Here is a 21,627-nt window from a genome sequence, read left to right on the forward strand (position 1 = left end):
ATGAAGTGGTAGTTTTCAGTTTAACATCTACTTTTTACTAGGGGTGTCAAATTATTGCGTTAATTGCGATGAATTAATTACAGTCATATTTAGCGCGTTATGTTTTTAAATCGCGTTAATCTCATTTTTAATCTCTAATTTTACTGTTTCTGTATGCGAGTTGCCTTACAATCTGTTTTTATGCGCACTGTGCAGTCCTGCTCCTCAAAGAATTGTAATTTTCAGTCTGCATCTGCGATAAACCTGCACACGTCTGACCTCTAAAAACGTCGCGACACACACAGAACAGACTCACCATCAACATCCCTCTGTCACAGAAAGAACACTCATATTCCACTGAGTCGTGTCCTTTAGTCCGACAGAAGTTGAACCGCATCAGCGCACAAGAGCGTTTTTTTTTTTTCTTTTTCTTTTCTCCACTTAGTTTATGCAAATTAGTCATGTGATTTTAAGTTTTGTTTCTGTGAGACTTGTGCAAAGCTGCATTAAATAATTTATAATGTCAAACGGGCTGATGTTGCTCTAGAGTCGTTATGGTTCATATGTTGTAAAGTTTAGTTTATTTATGCAGATAAGTAATAGTAATAATAATAATGATACTGGAAAATTGATTGTTAATTCTCCCAACAATCGATTAATAAAATTTCATGGGGTGTTTACTTTCGTAAGCTCTATCAAACATGAAGAAGCAGAAAGGAAATGTGTGCAAGGTTAGACCACATCCGCAAGTTTCGGCTGCTTAAAATGTTTTTATTAATGCCAAATAAAATATCCAGTACAAATGATGTAGTTTAGGCATGCATTAATCATTTGTGTGTTTTACTTTACACTCATATTTAGTTTGTGGGGCAGTAGTTTATCATCCTGTTTATCAAGGGGAAAGACGTTATTGTCCTTCTTCCTACGGGATTTGGGAAAAGCTTAATATACCAGTTAGCCCCGTTAGTGGTGCATTACATACGTCACGACCAAATAGCAGCGATTGGTTAAATGATAAAAAGTGCTTGCCTACCGTCGAGCAAACAAAATCTTAGGCTGCGAGGTCATATGGTTTGTACGAAGTCAAACGAAGTAAATTGTGACATGATGCACACTACATGATGACTTGGGGAAAACAGAAACTCTGTTTTCTGCCAAACTCATGCGCTCCATCCATTTTGATCTGGCCAAACTTTACCAAAGAGTGTAGTGAGTCAAAATGTTCTATGCTCTGAGTGTCTGTGTTTGTAACAATTGAAAAAAAAAGCCGCTCTGAGTGCAGTTATTTCTTAAATAAATGGCAAATTACACATCTTGCTCTGTGTAATTGTACAGGACTTGCTATTTTTATTTGTATTTTTAAGTCAAAATGTCCAAATCCAAACGTAATAAACCCCGTGGAAATGCAGAAGTGAAGTGGCTCTGTGCCCTGGACCTGACACCAGCTGTTTCCATGACTGCTCCTGCATCGTACAGTCTCATTCCACCTGCGCCGCAATGAGCTTTCAGAATGTGAATGACACACTGTTTTGCGTCTGGTCCCATGGGTGCAGGGCTCTAACCTGATGTTTTATTTTATTTTCTAATTATTTAGAGTTTGACAAAAGAACACAGCGGAAGGTAAATGACTGCATCTGTTAAAGTTTGTTAAACAATTAATGACTTTATAAAGTATTTTTTTTGTTATATATCAGTCTTTTGAGCTGCCAGAATAATGTAACAATGCATTTATAGGTTGTATAGAGGATTTTTTATGGGAAGTGAAATACAGCGACTGTCCTTTTTCAAATGTTGCGCATACGTGACACCACCTTGCCCCTCCACTGCTCCCTCAGTAGAAACACCTCCCCCCGCCTCTTTACTCTAGAAATCACGCACGTTCAGAATTACTGTTGAAGTGACCTGTCTAGAAATATTTTAGCGACCGATGTATCAGTTTTTAGACCCTTCGTCTGCTTGAGTCGCGCCATCGCTGGAAGAGAGCTCCAAGAATCACCTCGGTTTGGCTTTGCCCCTTTTCCACTTCTCTTCTTCTTTCAGCGACCTCAAAAACGGACTTTATTTTGCTGCGAACTGGTCGTGGATTCTCGTCCGCCATCGCAACAAACTTTGTGCGAATTGCGACAAAGCTACAGTTTGAAAAAGCCAACGTCATCCCCGCGCACCGGCGAGTCACTTACACTAGAAATATAGGAGTTTGATTGACAACCTAAAGAGGGAGCCTCGTTATTTATTGGCTGATGTTTATCTGGCCTCACTACATCCACAGTTGATAGATTTTCATTCTTTTTTTTTTTTTTTTTGGTCATCATAATTACAAGGCTGCTGCGTTTCTGTTGTCTTTTAAACTTTCACTGACAAATTGAAACAAAAAATAAATAAAATCCTCCATACAACCTTTAAATGAAAATACTTCAAGTCCAGGCTTTTCTCAGCAATTTTTAGATGAGATTAAAAAAGAGATTAATTAGATTGATTCATTAATTTCAGATCATAATTAATTAATCTTTCCATTTTTTTCAATCTCTTGACAGCACTACCTTTTACATTTAGTTCTGTCGTGAAATCAGAAATCATCCAAATGATTCTAATGAAGGTGTATTGGGTTAAAAAACACAGTGAAGTATTTTCTTATTTTTCTAACATCGATCAGAAAATAGCGTTAATACGGACCCTTTAAAGTTGCACATGAACTCTTTTATTGTTCCTCATTGCTATTCAAAAGACAATCCCAAAAACATTCAAAGAAGTGAGAATCTAATGAGGCAGAACAGACAACGGCTCATTGAAGAGATGCAGAGGAGAATCGCTGTCCGAACATTTTTGTGATGACTAATTTATAAATGCACAAAGTAAAACCAAGACGGGAAACGCACGGTTCGAATTCAGAGAGATTTTATTCATTTATGAATTCAAGGAGAAAAAAGAGCAGAGACGAGAGAAAGAGACAAGATGAGAGGGAGAGGGGAAGGGAAGTTATCACTCTACCCCGGTTATGTATTCATGTATGCAGAGCGTGGGAGAAATTTGGCAAGCATCTGAACTGGACAGCTGAAATCAAGACTTTCGGTAATTAGGAATATGGTTTGAGAATTCGGAAAAAAAGTGTTTGTTATTTATTTATGGAAGATAATTTGTTTCTTTTTCACTTTGGATTTTTTAACACGTTTGAAATTCATTATTTTCGTTCTGAATTTCAATTGCTGGGTTATTAAGTGCATTTTGTTTTGAAATTTTACACATATTTTATCAACTGAAATTATGATTAAAAACAATACAAACATGTTTTTTTCAGAGTTCAAATATTAAAGGAATACGCCAGAACAAAGCGGTTACATCTCCAATACGGACAAAAGAATCAAAAATCTGATGTTAATCGATACTAAAACTAGTATCGAAACTAGATACTCATTTAAGCAGGTACTAACTAAAACAGGACAGAAATGAACCGTTCCTGAATCGCTTTAGAATCATCTTGAGCTGTATAAGAACGAGTATAAGAGCACATAGACGAGTATACACCCATGGAACCTACCTGGACAACATGGATAGAACACTATGTAGTATTCTTCCAGACCGACGATATTGTATACGATGTCTGGGAATGTGTTTTATATAACCGTGCATAACTTTTCCAGCCATAAAAGATAGAAACTACTTTTTTTTTTTCTTGAAAAGAGGAGACTTGCTAGTCAGGCTGGCGCCACCTAGTGCCTCTGCTCAATTTCATTTCTCTCCAGCGACTAGGTCAGGAATCAAAATACAATAGATGGTTTGCAAAAACCCCAGATGTGGAAGTTCGGGCACCAGCCAATCAGCGAAGAGTCATATATTCTGTGTTGGCAACAATTCCTGAGATCTAGGATTTAAAGAGAATGTTTGGTGAATTTCATCAAAGGGAAAGACGTTATTGTCCTTCTTCCTACGGGGTTTGGGAAAAGCTTAATATATCAGTTATTCCCGTTAGCAGCGCATTACATACGTCACGACCAAATAGCAGCGATTGGTTAAATGAAAAAAAGTACCCGCCTACCGTCGAGCGAACGAAATCTAAGGCTGTGAGGTCAGACGGTTTGTATGAAGTCAAACGAAGTAAAATGTTGCATGATGCACACTACATGATGACTTTGGGAAAATGAGTGTCCAGTAGGAACTTTGATTTCAGTCAAACTCATGCGTTCCATCCATTTTGATTGGTCCAAACTTTGCCAAAGAGTGTAGTGAGTCAAAATGGTCGATGCTCTGAGCGTCTGTGTTTGTAACAATTGAAAAAGTCGCTCTAAGTGCAGTTATTTCTCAAATAAATGACAAATTACGCATCTTGGTTTGCAGAATCTTTATTTGAAAGGTTTATTTCTGTCAAAATGTACAAATCCAAATGTAATAAACGTCTTTTTTTTTCTTTTTTTTATTATCTTCATGGTAGTGTAATTGGTATTGAGTATCAAGTTCATTCGTTAGTTTTGAAATCAAGACATTTTTGTATATCGTGACATCACTAATCTTCACACAGGTGGCAAACATTCATCAGAAAAGTGACAATGACTATTTTTATTTTTTTTTAACCATTTTAAACACAAAATAACTGAGTATATTTTCTGTGTATGTTTCAGAGCTGCCTGGAGCTCCATCTAACCTGGTGATCTCCAACATCAGCCCCCGCACCGCCACCCTGCGCTTCAGACCAGGCTCCGACGGCAAGACCGCCATCTCCACCTGGATCATAGAGGGACAGGTACCACCACCGTCACATCAACCTTCAGGGTCAAAAACAAACCTAGAGCTGCGTTTTGTTTCATTCACACGTGTTTGAGTAAACCTTTATTTTCTGTCTACATCTCCAAAGCTCAAAATGTTCTGTTTTACCTTGTGATTCATGAAGCGGTAGTTTTTAAGTTAACAACTACCTTTTACCGTTTGTTCAGTAGAAATTGGCAAAGTGTTTTCTGTTTGGGAAAAGAATTCAGCCTAAAAAAGCAGCGATTTGGGTGTTAAACATGTGTGAATGAAACAAAACACACCTCTGGGTATGTTTTTGATGAGGAACCATAATTATATAACAAACATCAGAAAACAGTAATACAGTATATTAATATAGGCCCGTTTTTGGATTGGCATTTAATTTTTTTCAACATAAGCCCTATTCGCACGGGATTAGTATGACCTGTGGACCTTTGGTGACTTGTAAACATTATTGAGGACGCCCGAGATCTTAATCCCGTGTGAATGCACCATGTCTGTAAATTTGAATAAAATTTCGCCAAACACAGACGTCTGGCGATAATACTAGTCCCTTGCGAATCGTCATCTCAGTGTTTGTTGCTGTAATCGCGCGCCTTTTCCATCTCACTCTTTTCTTTCTGCTTTCTTTCAATCTCTTCTATCTCTTGTAATTGCATGCTTTTTAAAAATTTCTGTCTGGCTTGAGTAATGAAGGCTACGGTAGAAATTTTGATTCAAAGTTTTAGGGGCAAATTTTAAGACGGCCTCATATCGCGCTACGTGGAAACCGACACACAAAAACGGTAAGAGATTCAAGAAGAGAGACGATTCTCACAGGATGTTCGCCTAAATTACGACATATCTGGTCATAATATCAGCAAAATAGAGTAATTTACGGACGTTGCTTATCCCGTGCGAAGTAACACAGAGGTTGGGCGGTAATTTGCAAATGACCAAACATCCCCAGGTTTTACTTATCCCTTATAATAACATAATTATATTTCAAGCATATTGTGTGAAACAATGACACAAAGGTTAACTAATATTCAGAAAAGCCATAATTAACAAGTAAGCAATGAAAACATAGCCTGATTCATGAGCCAGTTTCACTTCGTAGAGACCGTCTGACCTCGCAGTGTTAGAAATTGTTCGCTTGACAGTAGGCGGTTACTTTTTTTCATTTAACCAATCGCTGCTATTTGGTCGTGACATATGTAATGTGCCGCTAACGGGGTTAACTGGTATATTAAGCTTTTCCCAAATCCCTTAGGAAGAAGGACAATAACGTCTTTCCCCTTGATAAAATTCACTGAACATTGTCTTTGTTCCGGCTTTAAATCCTTGATCTCGGGAATCGTTGACAACACAGAATATATGGCTCTTCGCTGATTGGCTGGTGCCCGAACTTGCACTTCTGGAGTTTTTGAGAAATGTCTAGTGTATTCTGATTCCTGATCTAGTCACTGGAGAGAAATGAAATTGAGTACTATGTAGAGCCAGCCTGGCTAATGAAAACACCCATAAAGAGAGAAAAAGAAAAAAAAAAAAAGATTTTAAACTGCCACCGTGACAGTTCCAGCTGACCGCATGTTTGTTTATGTGCAGGTGTTGCTGGAGGACGGGACAGAGGAGCCGTGGAAGGTTCTGTACCAGGAGGAGAACCAGCCAGACACCAACGCCATCCAGATTCCCAACCTGAGCCCCTTCACCCAGTACAGGTAAGAGCAAATAGCCTGGCATCAAGACTGGCTCTCACTGTGTTATCTAATACAGAGGATCTCTCAGTCTGGTCCCACCTCGACCTCTGCGTCTCAGGCCAAACTCAGACAGAGCTAACCAGTCAGACTAGGTAAATTTAGTGACCATTGGAAGTGGATAAGTTCATTGGTTATTGGATTTTCTTATTTTGTACACATTAACAGCTAGGGGTGTGCAAAAATATCAAAATATTGATATGCCGTATCGCTTAATGTGATGATACAGTATTGATATCATGGGCTGTTGTACTGATATATCGCCAAGAGTATTTTTTTGGTATATTGTATTCAATTATTTTGTTACAGTGCTAGGGTTTTGTTGCTTGTTTAGTGGAAGGAAACTCATTTTGCCATTTTCACTGTTGAGATATGTATCGCATTGTGGCATACGTATCAAGATATGTATCATATCGTGGCCATGTATCGAGATATTTATCATATTGTGGCATACATATCGAGATATGTATCTTATTGTGGCATATGTATCGAGATATGCATTGTATTGTGGCCTATGTATCAAGATATGCATTGTGTCGTGGCCAGCGTATCAAATATGTATCGTATCGCGGCCTACTTATCCAATATGTATTGTATCGCGGCCTACATATCGAGATATGCATTGTATTTTGGGCTACATATCGAGATAAGCGTCATATCTTCGCCTACGTATCAAGATATGCATCGTATCATGGCCAGCGTATCGAATATGTATTGTATCGTGGCCAACATATTGAATATGTATCGTATCGTGGCCTACATATTGAGATATGTATTGTATCATGGCCTACGTATAGAGATATGTATCATATTGTGGCCTACGTATCGAGATATGTATCGTATCAGTAACTTGTTAATGATACCCAGCCCTATTAACAGCCATATTTGACCATGCATTTTACTTAATTGCTCATTTGAAATTGTGCGTGACAGGTTAGACAACCCATTTCATGAAAACATAGCAAACGTGATTATATTTAAAGCAGATCTGTTAAGTATAATCAACTTTTCAAATCTGTTCATGTCATAGTTGTTTTTCCCTCACCATTTACTCACCCTAACATGTATTTGGAGTGATTCATGCATGTTTGGGCAAGCTTTATTTTTGTAGTTTTCTTCTCAACTTTTTTCCACAAACTGCAACTTAACTGATGTAAAACTGTGATAAATACTTACCAAGCCAAGTCAGAATTAGATAAACATGAAAACTTCTGATATGCTCATGCACTTTAACACGGATGCCCTGCCTGTGTGGAACATGTTTATGGACAGTTAACAATGGCTGATTTGTGTTTGGAGGTTTCCTGTGTGGCTCGTTACACTTTGAGTTGAAATAACCTCTGTAGTTTATGAAAACATGCTGCTCTGCTTCTATTATAAATGATGAATATATCTGAAATATATCATCTAAATTTAAATCTGGGCTGGAGATATATTCTAAAAATCTGAAATGTCAAAGAGTAAAGAAATTTGCACTTGAAATGAGATTTTGGGAACTCAGTGACAGACTTATATTATTTTTAAGGTAAATGAAATTGAACCAGTCAGATATGTCAAGTTAAATAATTTGAGGTTTTATTAGGAACTAAATCAAAAGTCAAAACTACTAAAATAGCCAAATTCATATTTTAATCAAGTGATATTAAATAACACACATTATCCTCCTAGGATCCGAACTCTTGCATGGCATGCTTTATTGATTTCTCTTTGTTTTTTGCGCTGATTGGGACCTGATGAGTGTAAAAACAAGAATTATATTTTAATTATATTTTTATATTTTTTTATATTTATATGTCCACATATGTTTTATAAAACATTCATCTTATGTTTTAATTATTTTCATGGAGGCTACGTAACATTTTTTACCTTTTAATCGTGTTTTTTGTTATTGTTGTCCACTCACCCAAAACATACCTAGAGATATATTTTGTTTCATTCACACTTGTTTCATTAATCCGTTAAACCAAAGTCATCTTCTGTGAGCTTCAGAAATGCTCCACTGACATTTTGCCTGTTTAGTTGCATCATAGATAAAACTACAGACTGTGTGGTTTTTAAGCCTGTAAACATCACCAGACTCATTCTGTGGTCAAATTGTGTTCACAACCAACGCATGACTCTCTTAGTATAACATTCACGGGGATAAGGACTTCATGTGTTTACTTTCTAACTGTTCATTCCTGTTGCTGACAGCAGATGAAGCTCCAGTGCATAAATGCCTCACTGGAAACAGGTGAAGTCTGTAAAGCAGATTTAAGAAATGAAGACATTATTTTAAGTTAGAAAATGTGAACTTTTGAAAATTATTATGATTATAGTATAATTATATAATATAATTACTAAATTTATCACTATAGGAAATATAATTAGTGAATTTAAGCAGTTTTTGTAATCAAAAACGAGTGGTATATTTTAAGATAAAAGGTCTGTGGAGCCAAAAAAAAAAAAAAAAAAATAAAAATGTTTCCATGGACATGAACACATACTAAGTTAGATATGAGGTGAAAAACAATATTGGATGATATCTAGTGTTTTTAAGTGTTTTCAGGCTGAGTTAAATCACGGGTCAAATTTGACCCGGTAACACTAAAGACGCGTGTAGCTTTCTAACACAATACAAGGGTTGATGATACCCTGCCCTAGTTGTTACCAAGCCTGTAATGTTCCACAGTATGGAATTAAACTAGCTCTTTTTGCGTTTGTTTAATCACAAGTTTTTTTTAATTCTTCAAATATACCTTGAAAACCTGTAGTCATACTTTTAGCCCTGTAACCTCTCAACAGATCTGACCTGTAACTTGACCTGGCTTGTCTCCATGGAAATAGACACGGTTAAAGATTTAATGTGGAATATATTAAGCAAAGTACGAACAGTTCCACAGAGACAAACAGTCGACAAACCCTCCACAAGAAAAATGACACGGTGCGCATTTATGTGAAGTATATGTTTTTGCAGTACATTCCCTATTTAAATGCCAGTGCTAGCCTCATAAGCACAGTTATTTCCATCTGTATTTAACTACAGTCTCCATGGCAATGTGAGTGCATAAGCCTGTATCTGTGCCTTCATCTGTGGTAGTCTCACTGGGTGCCTGAGAGTCCATTCCCAGGGATTAGTCTGTCAGCGGTGACACCCCGGGCTTTTCAGATAAAGTGATTTTCATGTCTGTAACTTCAAACCCTACACTTTTCTCACGGTGGGGACTACAGCGGTTTTTCTAATACACCTGTCTGCAGAAGTACTTAAAGTAGCTACCTGTCTTAACGTATCAAGCTAATCTCGGATCTACGATAATTCACTTAACTTTCAATTAAATCTTATCCATGTGGGAAATTACAATCCCTCTCTCTTATTATCATCATTATTATGTTAGTTTTAAAGGTGCAGTAAGTATGTTTTCTGTGGGAGGGCATGTCACCGTCATGAAAATGTGATTGCTTTTTCCTGGATTGTTTCACAGTCTATTTTTCATTTATTGGATTGCTGGATTTGTTTTCATTGCCTAAAAATACTTTGGTGGTATCATCTGCTTATCTCCATGGAGACTGCTGAAGCTTTATGCCATTTTCTGGAACATCACAGACAAAATTCAATATTCATGCAATAATGTTCAACATTTACATAACCCATATACCGTTTTGGACTATAAGTCACTCCAGAGTATAAGTCGCACCAGCCAAAAAATGCGTAATGAAGAAGAAAAAATATATATAAGTCGCACCGGACTATAAGTCACACTTTTTGGGGGAAATGTATTTTGTAAAATCAGAGACCAGAAACTGACATTTCATTTTGAACAAGACAAGTTCTAATAATAACAATAGAAGAGAGAACAACAGGCTGTTAACGTCACATATGAACAGTTCTTCAGATAAACTATAACATAAACAACAGAACAGAACAAGTTTACCAAACTCTCCATCTCACTCCAAATCACTAAATCCATTCAATTCTTTATCCTCGGTGTCACTTCTGTGCCGTACCGTAGATCCATGAGGAAAACAGAGTGCTGCTTCCTCTTCTGTGTAGCTGTCGTCAGACTCGGCATCAGTGCCAGTTAGAATTATTCCGGCCTTTCTGAATCCCGACAGGATGGTTTCGGTGTCACTGAAGTCCAGGCTTTGTCCATCCATCCAATGACTCCCAGGAAAGTTGCACTACAGACCCTCCCGATTACCGTGAAGCTGTGTTCTCCATCCCCGCTTTCTGCCAGTCCCGCACAAGTTTCTCTCTCACTCCAAACTTTCTTTCTGCTGCTCAATTACCATTTTTGGCTGAATATTTCACTACTTGCAGCAGGACAGTGGCTTTTTCTGCTGGAGACATGAGCAGTAGAGTGCGAAATGAAAGTGGTACAGTAGTAGCAGATACTGATAGACAAGCCTAGAGCGCCCTCTCGTGGCTGTCAGTGTAAAAATTTTAATATATAAGTCGCACCAGAGCATAAGTCATGGGACCACACAAACCATGAAAAAAAGTGTGACTTATAGTCGGAAAAATACAGTTATTGTTTTTGGTCATCTTGTTGTATTATGTGACTATATTTGAACACTGTCTTAGTTTTTAGTTGATTTGATTTGATTTATTCTGTGTCCAACAGTCATGTGTGTGTGTGTGTGTGTGTGTGTGTGTGTGTGTGTGTAGCCTGCTGTCTGCCCTACTGTATTTTTCTTCTACTGTGGTGATGATGAGGACCCGCTTGAAAACGAGATGCCGAGACGTCTCAAGAGGCTTATCCTCCAAACAAAAGTTCAAGCTTACAACTTATCTTCATGACCATGGCCTTCAAGTGGACAGAGCCCTGTGATTATCTTATGCACATGCTCACTGCCCTTGCACTATGTGGTGGTCTTTTCTTTCCTCTGCTGGAAATAACTGTGAGAATGATGTCCCCTAGTGGAGCAGAAAAAAAGTGTTCTGAGCACAGACAGACCCAGACTCAACCTGCACAAAGAGACCAAGACCCACCTGCGCAGATAGACTCAGGCTCACCTGCGCAGACAGACTGAGGTTCACCTGCGCAAACAGCCACAGACTCAACCTACGCAGACAGACCTAGACTTACCTGCGTAGACAGACCCAGACTCACCTGTGCACAGACCCAGGCTCAATCTGTGTAGACAGAGCCAGACTCATCTGTGCACATGGACCCAGACTCACCTGCGCAGACAGACCAAGACTTGCCTGCGCAGACAGACCCAGACTCACCTGCACACAGAGGCAGGAAAAGACATATCACTGATATTAAGCTGATCCAAACGCAATGATTCTCCTATTGAATCATAAAAGCCGCTGCCCTCCACCTGAAACGTGAACAGAACCTTTAACAAAGTTGTGCATCTCCTCTCTGCGCAGGTTCCGTATGAGGCAGCTGAACATTGTGGGCACGAGTCCTCTGAGCAGCCCCTCCAGGACCATCCAGACCCTGCAGGACTCCCCCGACAGCCCCCCCACACAGCTCAGCCTGCAGGCCGCCTCCCAGACCAGCCTGCGGGTCAAGTGGAAGGTACAAGCACACACACACACACACACACCATGAGACCATCTACAGTATGTACCAATAAAAAAGAACAGGTTATAGTGAACATATTGTGCAAAATCAACAAGTGTTCCCTCATCATTAACCTGAATTGCAAATAGATGAAATATTAAAGACTCCAAAGTGGACATCGTGGACATGCACAAACAACTGAATGATTTGGAGAAAATATCTAACTGTGATTTTCCTGCCATGCGTCATCCTTAAATTACCGATTTATGTTTTAATGATAGGAATTTGTTCAAAGTTCACATTTAAAACGCGTCCAGAAGAACTGACAAAAATACTGAAATATGAAATGACAAACTAATAGAAGAATCCCATTTGAGAGCATAGGGTACACATCTAAATTACAGTGTTTTATGCAGAATAAGACAGGAGATTTTCTTTGTTTTGTTTGTGGAGAAAATGATCATTGTGATTTGACCAATGGTGGAAGGTAACAAAGTGTAAAAATAAAAGTACAATTCTTCCAGTGGATACTTTTTACTTTTACTTACCTACATTTGAGAGCATGTATCTGTACTTTCTACTCCACTACATTTTAGATCTGGACTAAAAAGTAAAAAGAATTTTGACTTTATGGCAGGGGTGTCAAACTCAAATTCACCGCAGACAGACCCAGACTCACCTGCGCAGACAGACCGAGATTCACCTGCGCAGACAGACCGAGATTCACCTGCGCAGACAGACCCAGACTCACCTGCGCAGACAGACCCAGACTCACCTGCGCAGACAGACCGAGATTCACCTGCGCAGACAGACCAGACTTCACCTGCGCAGACAGACCAGACTCACCTGCGCAGACAGACCAGACTCACTGCGCAGACAGACCAGACTCACCTGCGCAGACAGACCAGACTCACCTGCAGACAGACCCAGACTCACCTGCGCAGACAGACAGACTCACCTGCGCAGACAGACCCAGACTCACCTGCGCAGACAGACCCAGACTCACCTGCGCAGACAGACCAGACTCACCTGCACAGACAGACAAACCTGCGCAGACAGACTCACTGCGCAGACAGACCAGAGACTCGCCTGCGCAGACAGACCAGACTCACCTGCGCAGACAGACCCAGACTCACCTGCGCAGACAGACCCAGACTCACCTGCGCAGACAGACCGAGATTCACCTGCGCAGACAGACCGACAGACTCACCTGCGCAGACAGACCCAGACTCACCTGCGCAGACAGACCCAGACTCACTTGCAAATGCAGACCCAGACTCACCTGCGCAGACAGACACAGACTCACTTTCACACACTAGTACTTTTACTTTATGTCAGGGGTGTCAAACTCAAATTCACAGAGCGCCAAAATTAAAAACTGGGACTAAATCATGGGCCAAACTAAATATTTATTGAACATTTTCAGCAACATCTGCAAGTTTTCTCTTCTTTTTTGAGATGTGTAATGTTTAACCTTTTCTTATAAATGTTTAATAATAGTTTTGCTTAAACATTGAATCCAGAACAAGCATCATATACAATAATAACAACATTTTAAATAAATAATGTTTCTATAGTCTATCTGTAGTCCGCGGGCAGCTCTAATACATATTTGATACGATCTTGCGGCCAAACATAATTATATTGCGGGCCAAATTTGGTCCACAGGCCAGAGTTTGACATGTCTTCTTTATGGTTTAAGACCTGCTGAAATGACTAAGACTTATTTATAGCACTTTTAATTTGAGTTAACACTCCAACTTTCAGCAAACCAGATACACACAAACACAAAAACAGCTAGAAAAATTAAGAAATCATTTGAATCACTTAAAATCATCTTTTTTCTTGATCAAAATTATTACATTTTGGGCTTTAATTGTTCAAAAAATCTTTTCAAAATACTAAATACTCTTATGTTTCAGTACATTTTTAAACAAGTACTTCAATAGCTTTAATTAAGTAGACTTTTTCATGTGATTCTTTTACTTTTACTTGCGTAATCTTTTCCCTTTGGGTTCTTCATCCACCACTGGATTTGACTGAACTTAATCTTTCAGCTCTACAATCTAACACATTTGTTCTTTTGGGCTTTTGTTTCCGTCCTGGCTCAGCCTCTGGAGCAGTCTGAGTACAACAGCAGCCCTGAGTCGGTGGGCTACCGTCTGCGCGTGTGGAGGACAGATGGACAGGGAGACCAGCGCACCGTGGAGATCGAGGGAGAGAGCGCTACAGAATGCACCGTGGAGGGTTTGATTCCCTGGACTCACTACCAGGCTCAGATCCAGGCCTACAACTCCATCGGACCGGGGCCCTGGAGCAACACGCTGGCAGCCATGACGACGGAATCTGGTGAGAAATATAGCTGTCTTTAAATCTACTACTACTTTTTAAATACAGATTTTTGATTCTTTTAAACTTGTACACCTCAAAAACAACTGTTCTGTTTAAATTATGTCAGTTACACAACAACATTTTACAGCTTTTTCCTTCATAAATGGTGGGAATGGGTGTTATATCAGAAAATGACTATTGTCTAAAAAAATGTGTGTTTGAATCAGTATCGAGTATCAAGTTTATTTCTTATTACCAAAATTAGTATCATGACATCCGCATTGGAAAGTAACTAACTATTGTATTTTTCTGACTGTAAGTCACACTTTTTTTCATGGTTTGGGTGGTCCTACAACTTATACTCCCGTCCGAATTATATATTGAAATATATAACAAATTGCTCTAGTCTTGTGTGTCAGTATCTGCTGCTCCTGTTCCTCCTGTACCACTGTCACTTCACTCTACTGCACATGTCTCCTGCAGAAAGAGCCTCTGTCCTGTCTGTATCATGTCAGTGTCTTGTAGGATTTCAGCAGATTTCATACTCTGCTGTATCAATCAGGTATGAGTGGATGTCCAGCTACTGAAGTTTGAGATGTTTCTTCTGGTCATTTACACATTACATGCATTTAACTCATATGGGTTATTAAGACATATCCCACTCACTAATGTTCATTTAACATCATAACCTATTTTATCACACAGCATTGAACTGTTATCAGCGCTGGACTGTCATTATCATATTCTGCAGATTAATAGTAGCGAAATCTGCAGCTGAAAATTGTAATTGAGCAGCAGAAAAAAGTTTGGAGTGAGCAAGAAACTTGTGAGGGGCTGGGGAAAAGCGGAGGATACTCGAACTTCAATGAAGAAAAGCTAGATTTAGCTAGAATTGGCGGAGTTGCTTAGAAGTGACACAGAGGATGAAGAATTGAATGGATTTAGTGATTTGGAGTGAGATGGAGAGTTTGGTAAACTTGTTCTGTTCTGTTGTTTATGTTATAGTTTATCTGAAGAACTGTTCATATGTGACATTAACAGTCTGTTGTTCTCTGTTCTATTGTTATTACTAGAACTTGACTTTCAACATGAAATGTCGGTTCCTGGTCTCTGATTTTATAAAATTAATTTCCCACAAAAAGTGTGACTTATATTCCAGTGCAACCTATATGTGTTTTTTTCTTCTTCATTATGCATTTTTTGACTGGTGTGATACTCTGGAGCGACTTATAGTCCAAAAATACGGTACATGTACTGAAAATACATATTTAGAATACTAATTATGAGTAACTGTATTCTGTACAGTTACTCTTTTGTTGGCGGTATTCAGAATAATGTTACTATTCTAAAGTAAAAGGACTTTTCTGGACTACTTTTTTGCAGTATTTAATCACACACTTTAGACTTTAAACTAAGTTGTATTAGTTATTTTAGCAATGGAAATACATAACAAACTGCAACAAACATGAAGCAGTTTTGATTCCTGTTACATGTTTACTCTATAATTTAAATGGAACTCGCTGTAAAAGTATTCAGAAAATAGTACTCTGATTGGACCTGATTTATCAGAATACATTTCAACATACAGTACATTTAAACCAGGTGTTCCGTATTCCGTAACTAAATATATTTAATATATATAGTATTCTAGTGTTTAGCATCTGAGATGGGTACAAGAGGTGGGTATTACTCTGTTAAATTTACTTCATTCATTTGAGTTTCTGAAGAAATTATACTTTCCAGAGTACTCTTCTAGCAGCATACTTTCAGTCCTACTTGAGTAATATTTTTTATTTATTTGAAAAAATGTTTTGGTTACTCTTCCTACAAGTGACAAAAGCTTTATGTCGACAATATGAAATGATTTGAACTGTGTTTTTTTGCACCGTTCCTTCAGACATGATTTAGTTTGTCTCATTTTCGTGTCTATTTTTGTGTCGTTTTGGCTACTCTACCTATCTCTGTCACTTTTGCCTTGGAAGCAGTAAATTGGTTTTATAAACAGAATATGTGTGGATTTTCAGTTCCGTCCGGACCTCCTCAGAATGTGACGGCAGAGGCGGTCAGCTCCACCAAGATCCTGCTCACCTGGACCCCGGTGCTCAAGGCCCAGAAGAACGGAGTCATTCTGGGATACAAGGTAACAGCCGTTTATTATTCCATGAATCTAACTGTCAAAGAAATAACATAACACGAGTATTACAAGTAGAGGTGAGAGGTATATGACGTTTTCAAACATATTTCTACGAGGGTTGGAAAAAGTCACCTAGTGCCTCCGCTCAATTTCATTTTTCTCCAGCGACTAGGTCAGGAATCAGAATACACTAGACGGTTCGCAAAAACCTCGGAAGTGCGAATTCGGGCACCAGCCAATCAGTGAAGAGCCATACATTCTGTGTTGGCAACGATTCCCAAGATCGAGGAATTTAAAGCCGGAACAAAGAGAATGTTTGGTGAATTTTATCAAGGAGAAAGACGTTATTGTCCTTCTTCTTGCAGAATTTGAGAAAAGCTTAATATACCAGTTAGCCCTGTTAGCGGCGCATTACATATGTCACAACCAAATAACCGCGACTGGTTAAATAAAAAAATACCCGCCTACCGACGAGCGAACAAATCCTAATGCTGCAAGGTCAGACGCTTTCTACAAAGTGAAACCGGCTGATGAATCAGGCTACAAAAGTATTGAAACTCAGATACTCGTACTAATATCGAACCTAGATACTCATTTGGGCAGGTATCGATACTAACCAAGTCACATTCACAGGACAGAAATGGACCTTTCCTGAACAGAATCATCTTGAGCTGTATCACAACAAGTATAAGAGCACAATTACACAGATATAGTATAAGGCCACATGGTAATATACAAGAAAGTACTATGATTTAATGTTATAGTAGTTGTAGTAGTAGTAGTAGTAGTTTATTTGGTCATTTTGCAGCACTACAAAACTAAACAAAACCAAACAAAATAAAACATAGACTACAACCCCATGGATCATGACCAAAAGGGTTTAGGCTGAAGTAAAAAGTATTCATAACGCCAAACCCTATTAAACAATGACAGAATTCCGAGAAAGAAAGCAGCGTATGAACTGCAATTTACATTTACAAGTTCAGTTATGATTTACATTGATAGACTTTTTTTTAAATCATTACTCAGATTGTTCCAAATTCTAACCCCTTTAATAGAAATACAATCACTTTTTTGCTTAGTTCCAATTTTTTTTTAAGATACCTGTTCCTCGAAGGTTATACTGACTCTCTCTCTGCTCAAATAACTCCTGGAAACAAGAAGGAAGCAGATGATTCTAGGCTTTGTACGTCACTGCAGCTGTACTCAGGTCAACAAGATCAAAAAACTTAAGTACTTTAAGCTTAACAAAAAGAGGATTTGTTGGTGCATAGTGATTTGCATGATTAATAATCCTAATAATCTTCTTTTGGAGTGGAAACATTTTATTAATATTTGATTTACAAGTATTCCTCCATATTTCCACACAGTAGTTTAGGTATGGAAGGAAGAAACTGAATTTTGATTTAGAAGCCTTTTCATTTGACTCATTATAGCAACAATTTTAGCCAGTTTTGTCTGAATTATACTTATTTGCATTTTCCAGTTAAGTTTTTTCAACAGTATGAACACCCAAGAATTTATTAACAGATACAGATGTCAAAAATTACATTCTATTGTCAAAAGAAAGAGTGTTTTTAATTGTTATTGTGGTATTGGAATCAGCATTCTGAGTATCAAGTCTGTTCCTTCTTCCGTTCTGTATTGAAATGGAGTTTTTAGTATTTTAGTATCGCAAAAAAACTAGTTTGTACAGATCTAAACTACAGGGTTAGCAGTTTTTACGCAGAAGAAGATTTGTTGTTTATGGAGGAAATCAGGAAATTATAGTGAAGCAGTTTAAATGAGGCTAAAACAGCAGATGTAGCTTGAAAGTTTGGCAATTCCAGGGCCGCAAATCATCCAAATGATTCTTGTGAAGGTGTACGGACTTTACAAACACAGCGGAGTACATCTTGTATCACGACTCAATGACATCACAAGGAGGGACAGGGTGTTTTCAGTTTGAGAGAAGAACGCAGTCTAATGGTCGATGGTTTGTGGTGTGTGTATTAATATCTGACACATTTATTAAAGACTCACCTCTGAAGGTTCTACGTGCAGCTCTACTGTACTGTATACTGAACACTGTGTGCTGGTTTTGTTTTTTGTTTTTTAATTACACTTTATTTTAAGTTCTAAATCATGAAAATGCAAAGGTACTCAAGTGCATATTGAAAGAGCCTATATTACTATGCATCAATCCAACTTTTTCTCCAATACTGATTGTGATATTATAGCATTAAGTATCTGCCTATGTCCAATATCAACTGATACTAGAGCAGAGCAGACTGAAAATAGCATTTATGTACTTAAAAGAAGTTGACCAAAGACCAAACCAGTCCAGTTATGTTATATATAATATATATCATAGCTGTTTATCCTCAAGTAACTACAGAACAACTTTGTATAAATGCAAATTCAAACATAATTAGACTTTCTGGGTCAAATATGACGAATAAATAGTCTTTTTACATCAATTTATATGTCCGATATTGGCTGAATCAATATTTGGAAACCGATTTCCTATCAGTGGCGGTTCTAGGGCCCATTAAGGTAGCCAGACTGCCTCTGCTCAATTTCATTTCTCTCCAGCGACTAGGTCAGGAATCAAAATACACTAGATGGTTTGTAAGAACCCCGGAAGTGCGAGTTCGTGCATCAGCCAGTCTGCGAAGAGCCACATATTCAGTGTTGTCAATGATTCCCGAGATTGAGGATTTAAAGCCGGAATAAAGAGAATATTTGGTGAATTTCATCAATCCCCCGTCACAAACAGACCTGACATTGTGTTTTGTTTCATTCACACATGTTTAACACACAAACCCTATATATTTAGGTTGAGTTCTTCTCTCAAACTGAAAACGCTTTGTTCCACCTTGCAATGTCATTGAGTGTTTATACAGAAAGCACTCCTCTGTGTTATAAACTGCATTCACCTTTACTAGAATTATATTGGTAATTTCAGTGTTGGATTTGCCAAACATTGAACCTACAACTATAGATGCATGAAGAATTTCAGACTTCTGGTCATTGCGCAATGCATACTAGGAAGGATTTTCCGAAAAAGTGAGCATCAAACCACTATGTTTGTTTGCGTCTATGCGTCTATTGGCAAAGTCGATCTTTTCTAGTCTTTTGAACCATATCGCCTGACTGCCTAAATCATCCCGAGTTTGCAGTGAACATTTTGTACGTGGAGCTCCATCAAAGCGGGATCCCGTTTGTTAAGCGAGAGGTGCAGAAGACAAACAGGCCGAGCTCGCACTTTCTTGTTCTTGTGGTTTCACAGCAACATCACGTTTTGGTCTCTTTGCAGTGGAAATTGTCTCTTGGAAAACAGCTGGTGCCTTTCACTTTGGCGTTGACTTTTTAAATTTGTAACCGAGGTGGAACGAGGGATCAGGATTTTGCTTTAATGGCGCTCCACATACAAAATGTTCCCTGCAAACTCGGGATGATTTAGGCAGTCAGAGGTTTCCTTTTTGGTCCTTCCTGTGTATCAATCCTGCCCTTCGCCTTTCATTATTTTTCAATTTCGTTGGGAAGGGAAGCAGTTTGAACAGAGGTTTGCAGTCACACACCTCTTTTGCATTTATGGAATTCGCAGACAAATTTCTCAAACTGTTTTCCGCTGTTAGGACATCCAACAACCACACAATTACAATGTCCGAATCCCAAAACTAAAATATGACAATATCATAACCAGAAACAAAAGCGATATGTTTCAAAAGACTTGAAAAGATCGGCTTTGTCAATAGACACATCCCACTGGGAAAACAAACATGGCAGTTTGATGCTCACTTTTTCAGAAAATTCTTCCCAGAATGCTTTGAGCAATGACCGGAAGGCCGAAATTCTTCATGCATCTATTGACGCACCAAAAGATAATGTAGAGAAAATCGCAAGAAGTAAAATGTTTTTAATGCAACAAATTATGGTTAATAGTTCAGTTAGTTTAATCAGTTCAATTGAGGCTAAAAACATTTTGAGCTTTGGAGATGTAGACAACATTCTAACATGACTAAAAGCTCACATGAGGAAATTTTTGCGTAACATATGACCTTTACAAGAAAATAACGATACAAATAATGCACCATATTTGTTCTTGAAATGCGTCCTTTAGCTCGTATCAGTTTCCTGCCCGCTCCACACAGCTTCCTCTAACACTCTTTCGGTGTTAATAGTAGACTTTTACTCCTCCATCCAATGCAGACCCGGGCCTTCTGCTTTTATGTATGTTTACTGAGATGACACGTTCAGAATTGGCGGCACTCGTGTTCAGAGGTGATGGGAGGAAATGGAGGAGTGCAGCCAGAGTGGAGCTAAATTGATGAGAGTGAAAATAGTGTAAGAGAAAGGTTTTAGCGTAGGGCCCGGGGGTATGGGAGAACGTTGTATCACCATTTTTTCCCCCTTCATATTGATTCATGGCAATTTTCAAACGTATATAAAAAAAAAAATCTAATCAAATCAAAACTCAAGGTCAATCCTGAGGGGGAGAAAGCTCATTCATTTACTTTTTTTTTTCATTTTCATTTCATACAGGGCCTGCCTCCTGTGCCTCTAGAATGTATTTATTGTTTATTTCAATTGAGACAGATAAAACAAACATAGCTTACGTTTACACTGAAACAATTTGCATCCAGGCACGTCGTTTCTGTGTCCTCGAGCCTTCCCTATCCACACAGCTTTGTACATATTTGTATAGATTTTACAGAAACGGAACTTAAAACCACATGGCTCATTTGCATAAACTAAGCGCTTAGAAAACAGTTCGCTATTGTGCGCTGATGTGGTTCAGCTTCTGTTGGACTAAAGGACACGACTCAGTGGAATATATGTGTTCTTTCTTTGACAGAGTTGTGTTCTGCTAACTGTGTGTGAACTTGCAGCAGCCGATTTTGAGCTGAGGAAGATGACAAGTTGCCCGTTTGTTTATGGTTTGTTTAAACCGTTTTCCACAATAGCGTCACATGACCAATGTCATGAACCCAACAAATCAGGAAGGTGCAAGTCACAATGACATGGTCCAATAAGGGCACAACTAGAGCTCCTAAGTCAGAGTATCAGTGTTTTCAGGCGTCCACACAGTGCCAGATCAGATTTGTACTCAGATGAATTTGTGGAAGCTGGCGGCACCAGATCGTTCCGTCTCTGGAGCTGTTTTCCATCGCATTAGTGTGGACGAACACTGCATCCACAACGAAGACATCTTGAATACATACTAGTGTGG

The 21,627-nt window shown here is 38.6% G+C and overlaps 1 protein-coding gene across 1 annotated transcript in view; it reads left to right on the forward strand.

The window, feature by feature from the left end:
* Nucleotides 1-21,627, forward strand: part of LOC110174021 (protein sidekick-1-like) — a 260,668-nt gene that overhangs the window by 187,672 nt on the left and 51,369 nt on the right. The window contains 5 exon segments of the mRNA XM_020940057.2: nt 4,593-4,714; nt 6,307-6,419; nt 11,812-11,962; nt 14,059-14,296; nt 16,303-16,418. Of these exon segments, the coding sequence (XP_020795716.2) occupies nt 4,593-4,714; nt 6,307-6,419; nt 11,812-11,962; nt 14,059-14,296; nt 16,303-16,418 (740 nt within the window).

Source organism: Boleophthalmus pectinirostris, unplaced genomic scaffold, assembly GCF_026225935.1.
Source record: "Boleophthalmus pectinirostris isolate CB_2022bp ecotype Guang Dong unplaced genomic scaffold, ASM2622593v1 HiC_scaffold_22, whole genome shotgun sequence".
In the NCBI taxonomy this organism is placed as follows: domain Eukaryota; kingdom Metazoa; phylum Chordata; class Actinopteri; order Gobiiformes; family Gobiidae; genus Boleophthalmus; species Boleophthalmus pectinirostris.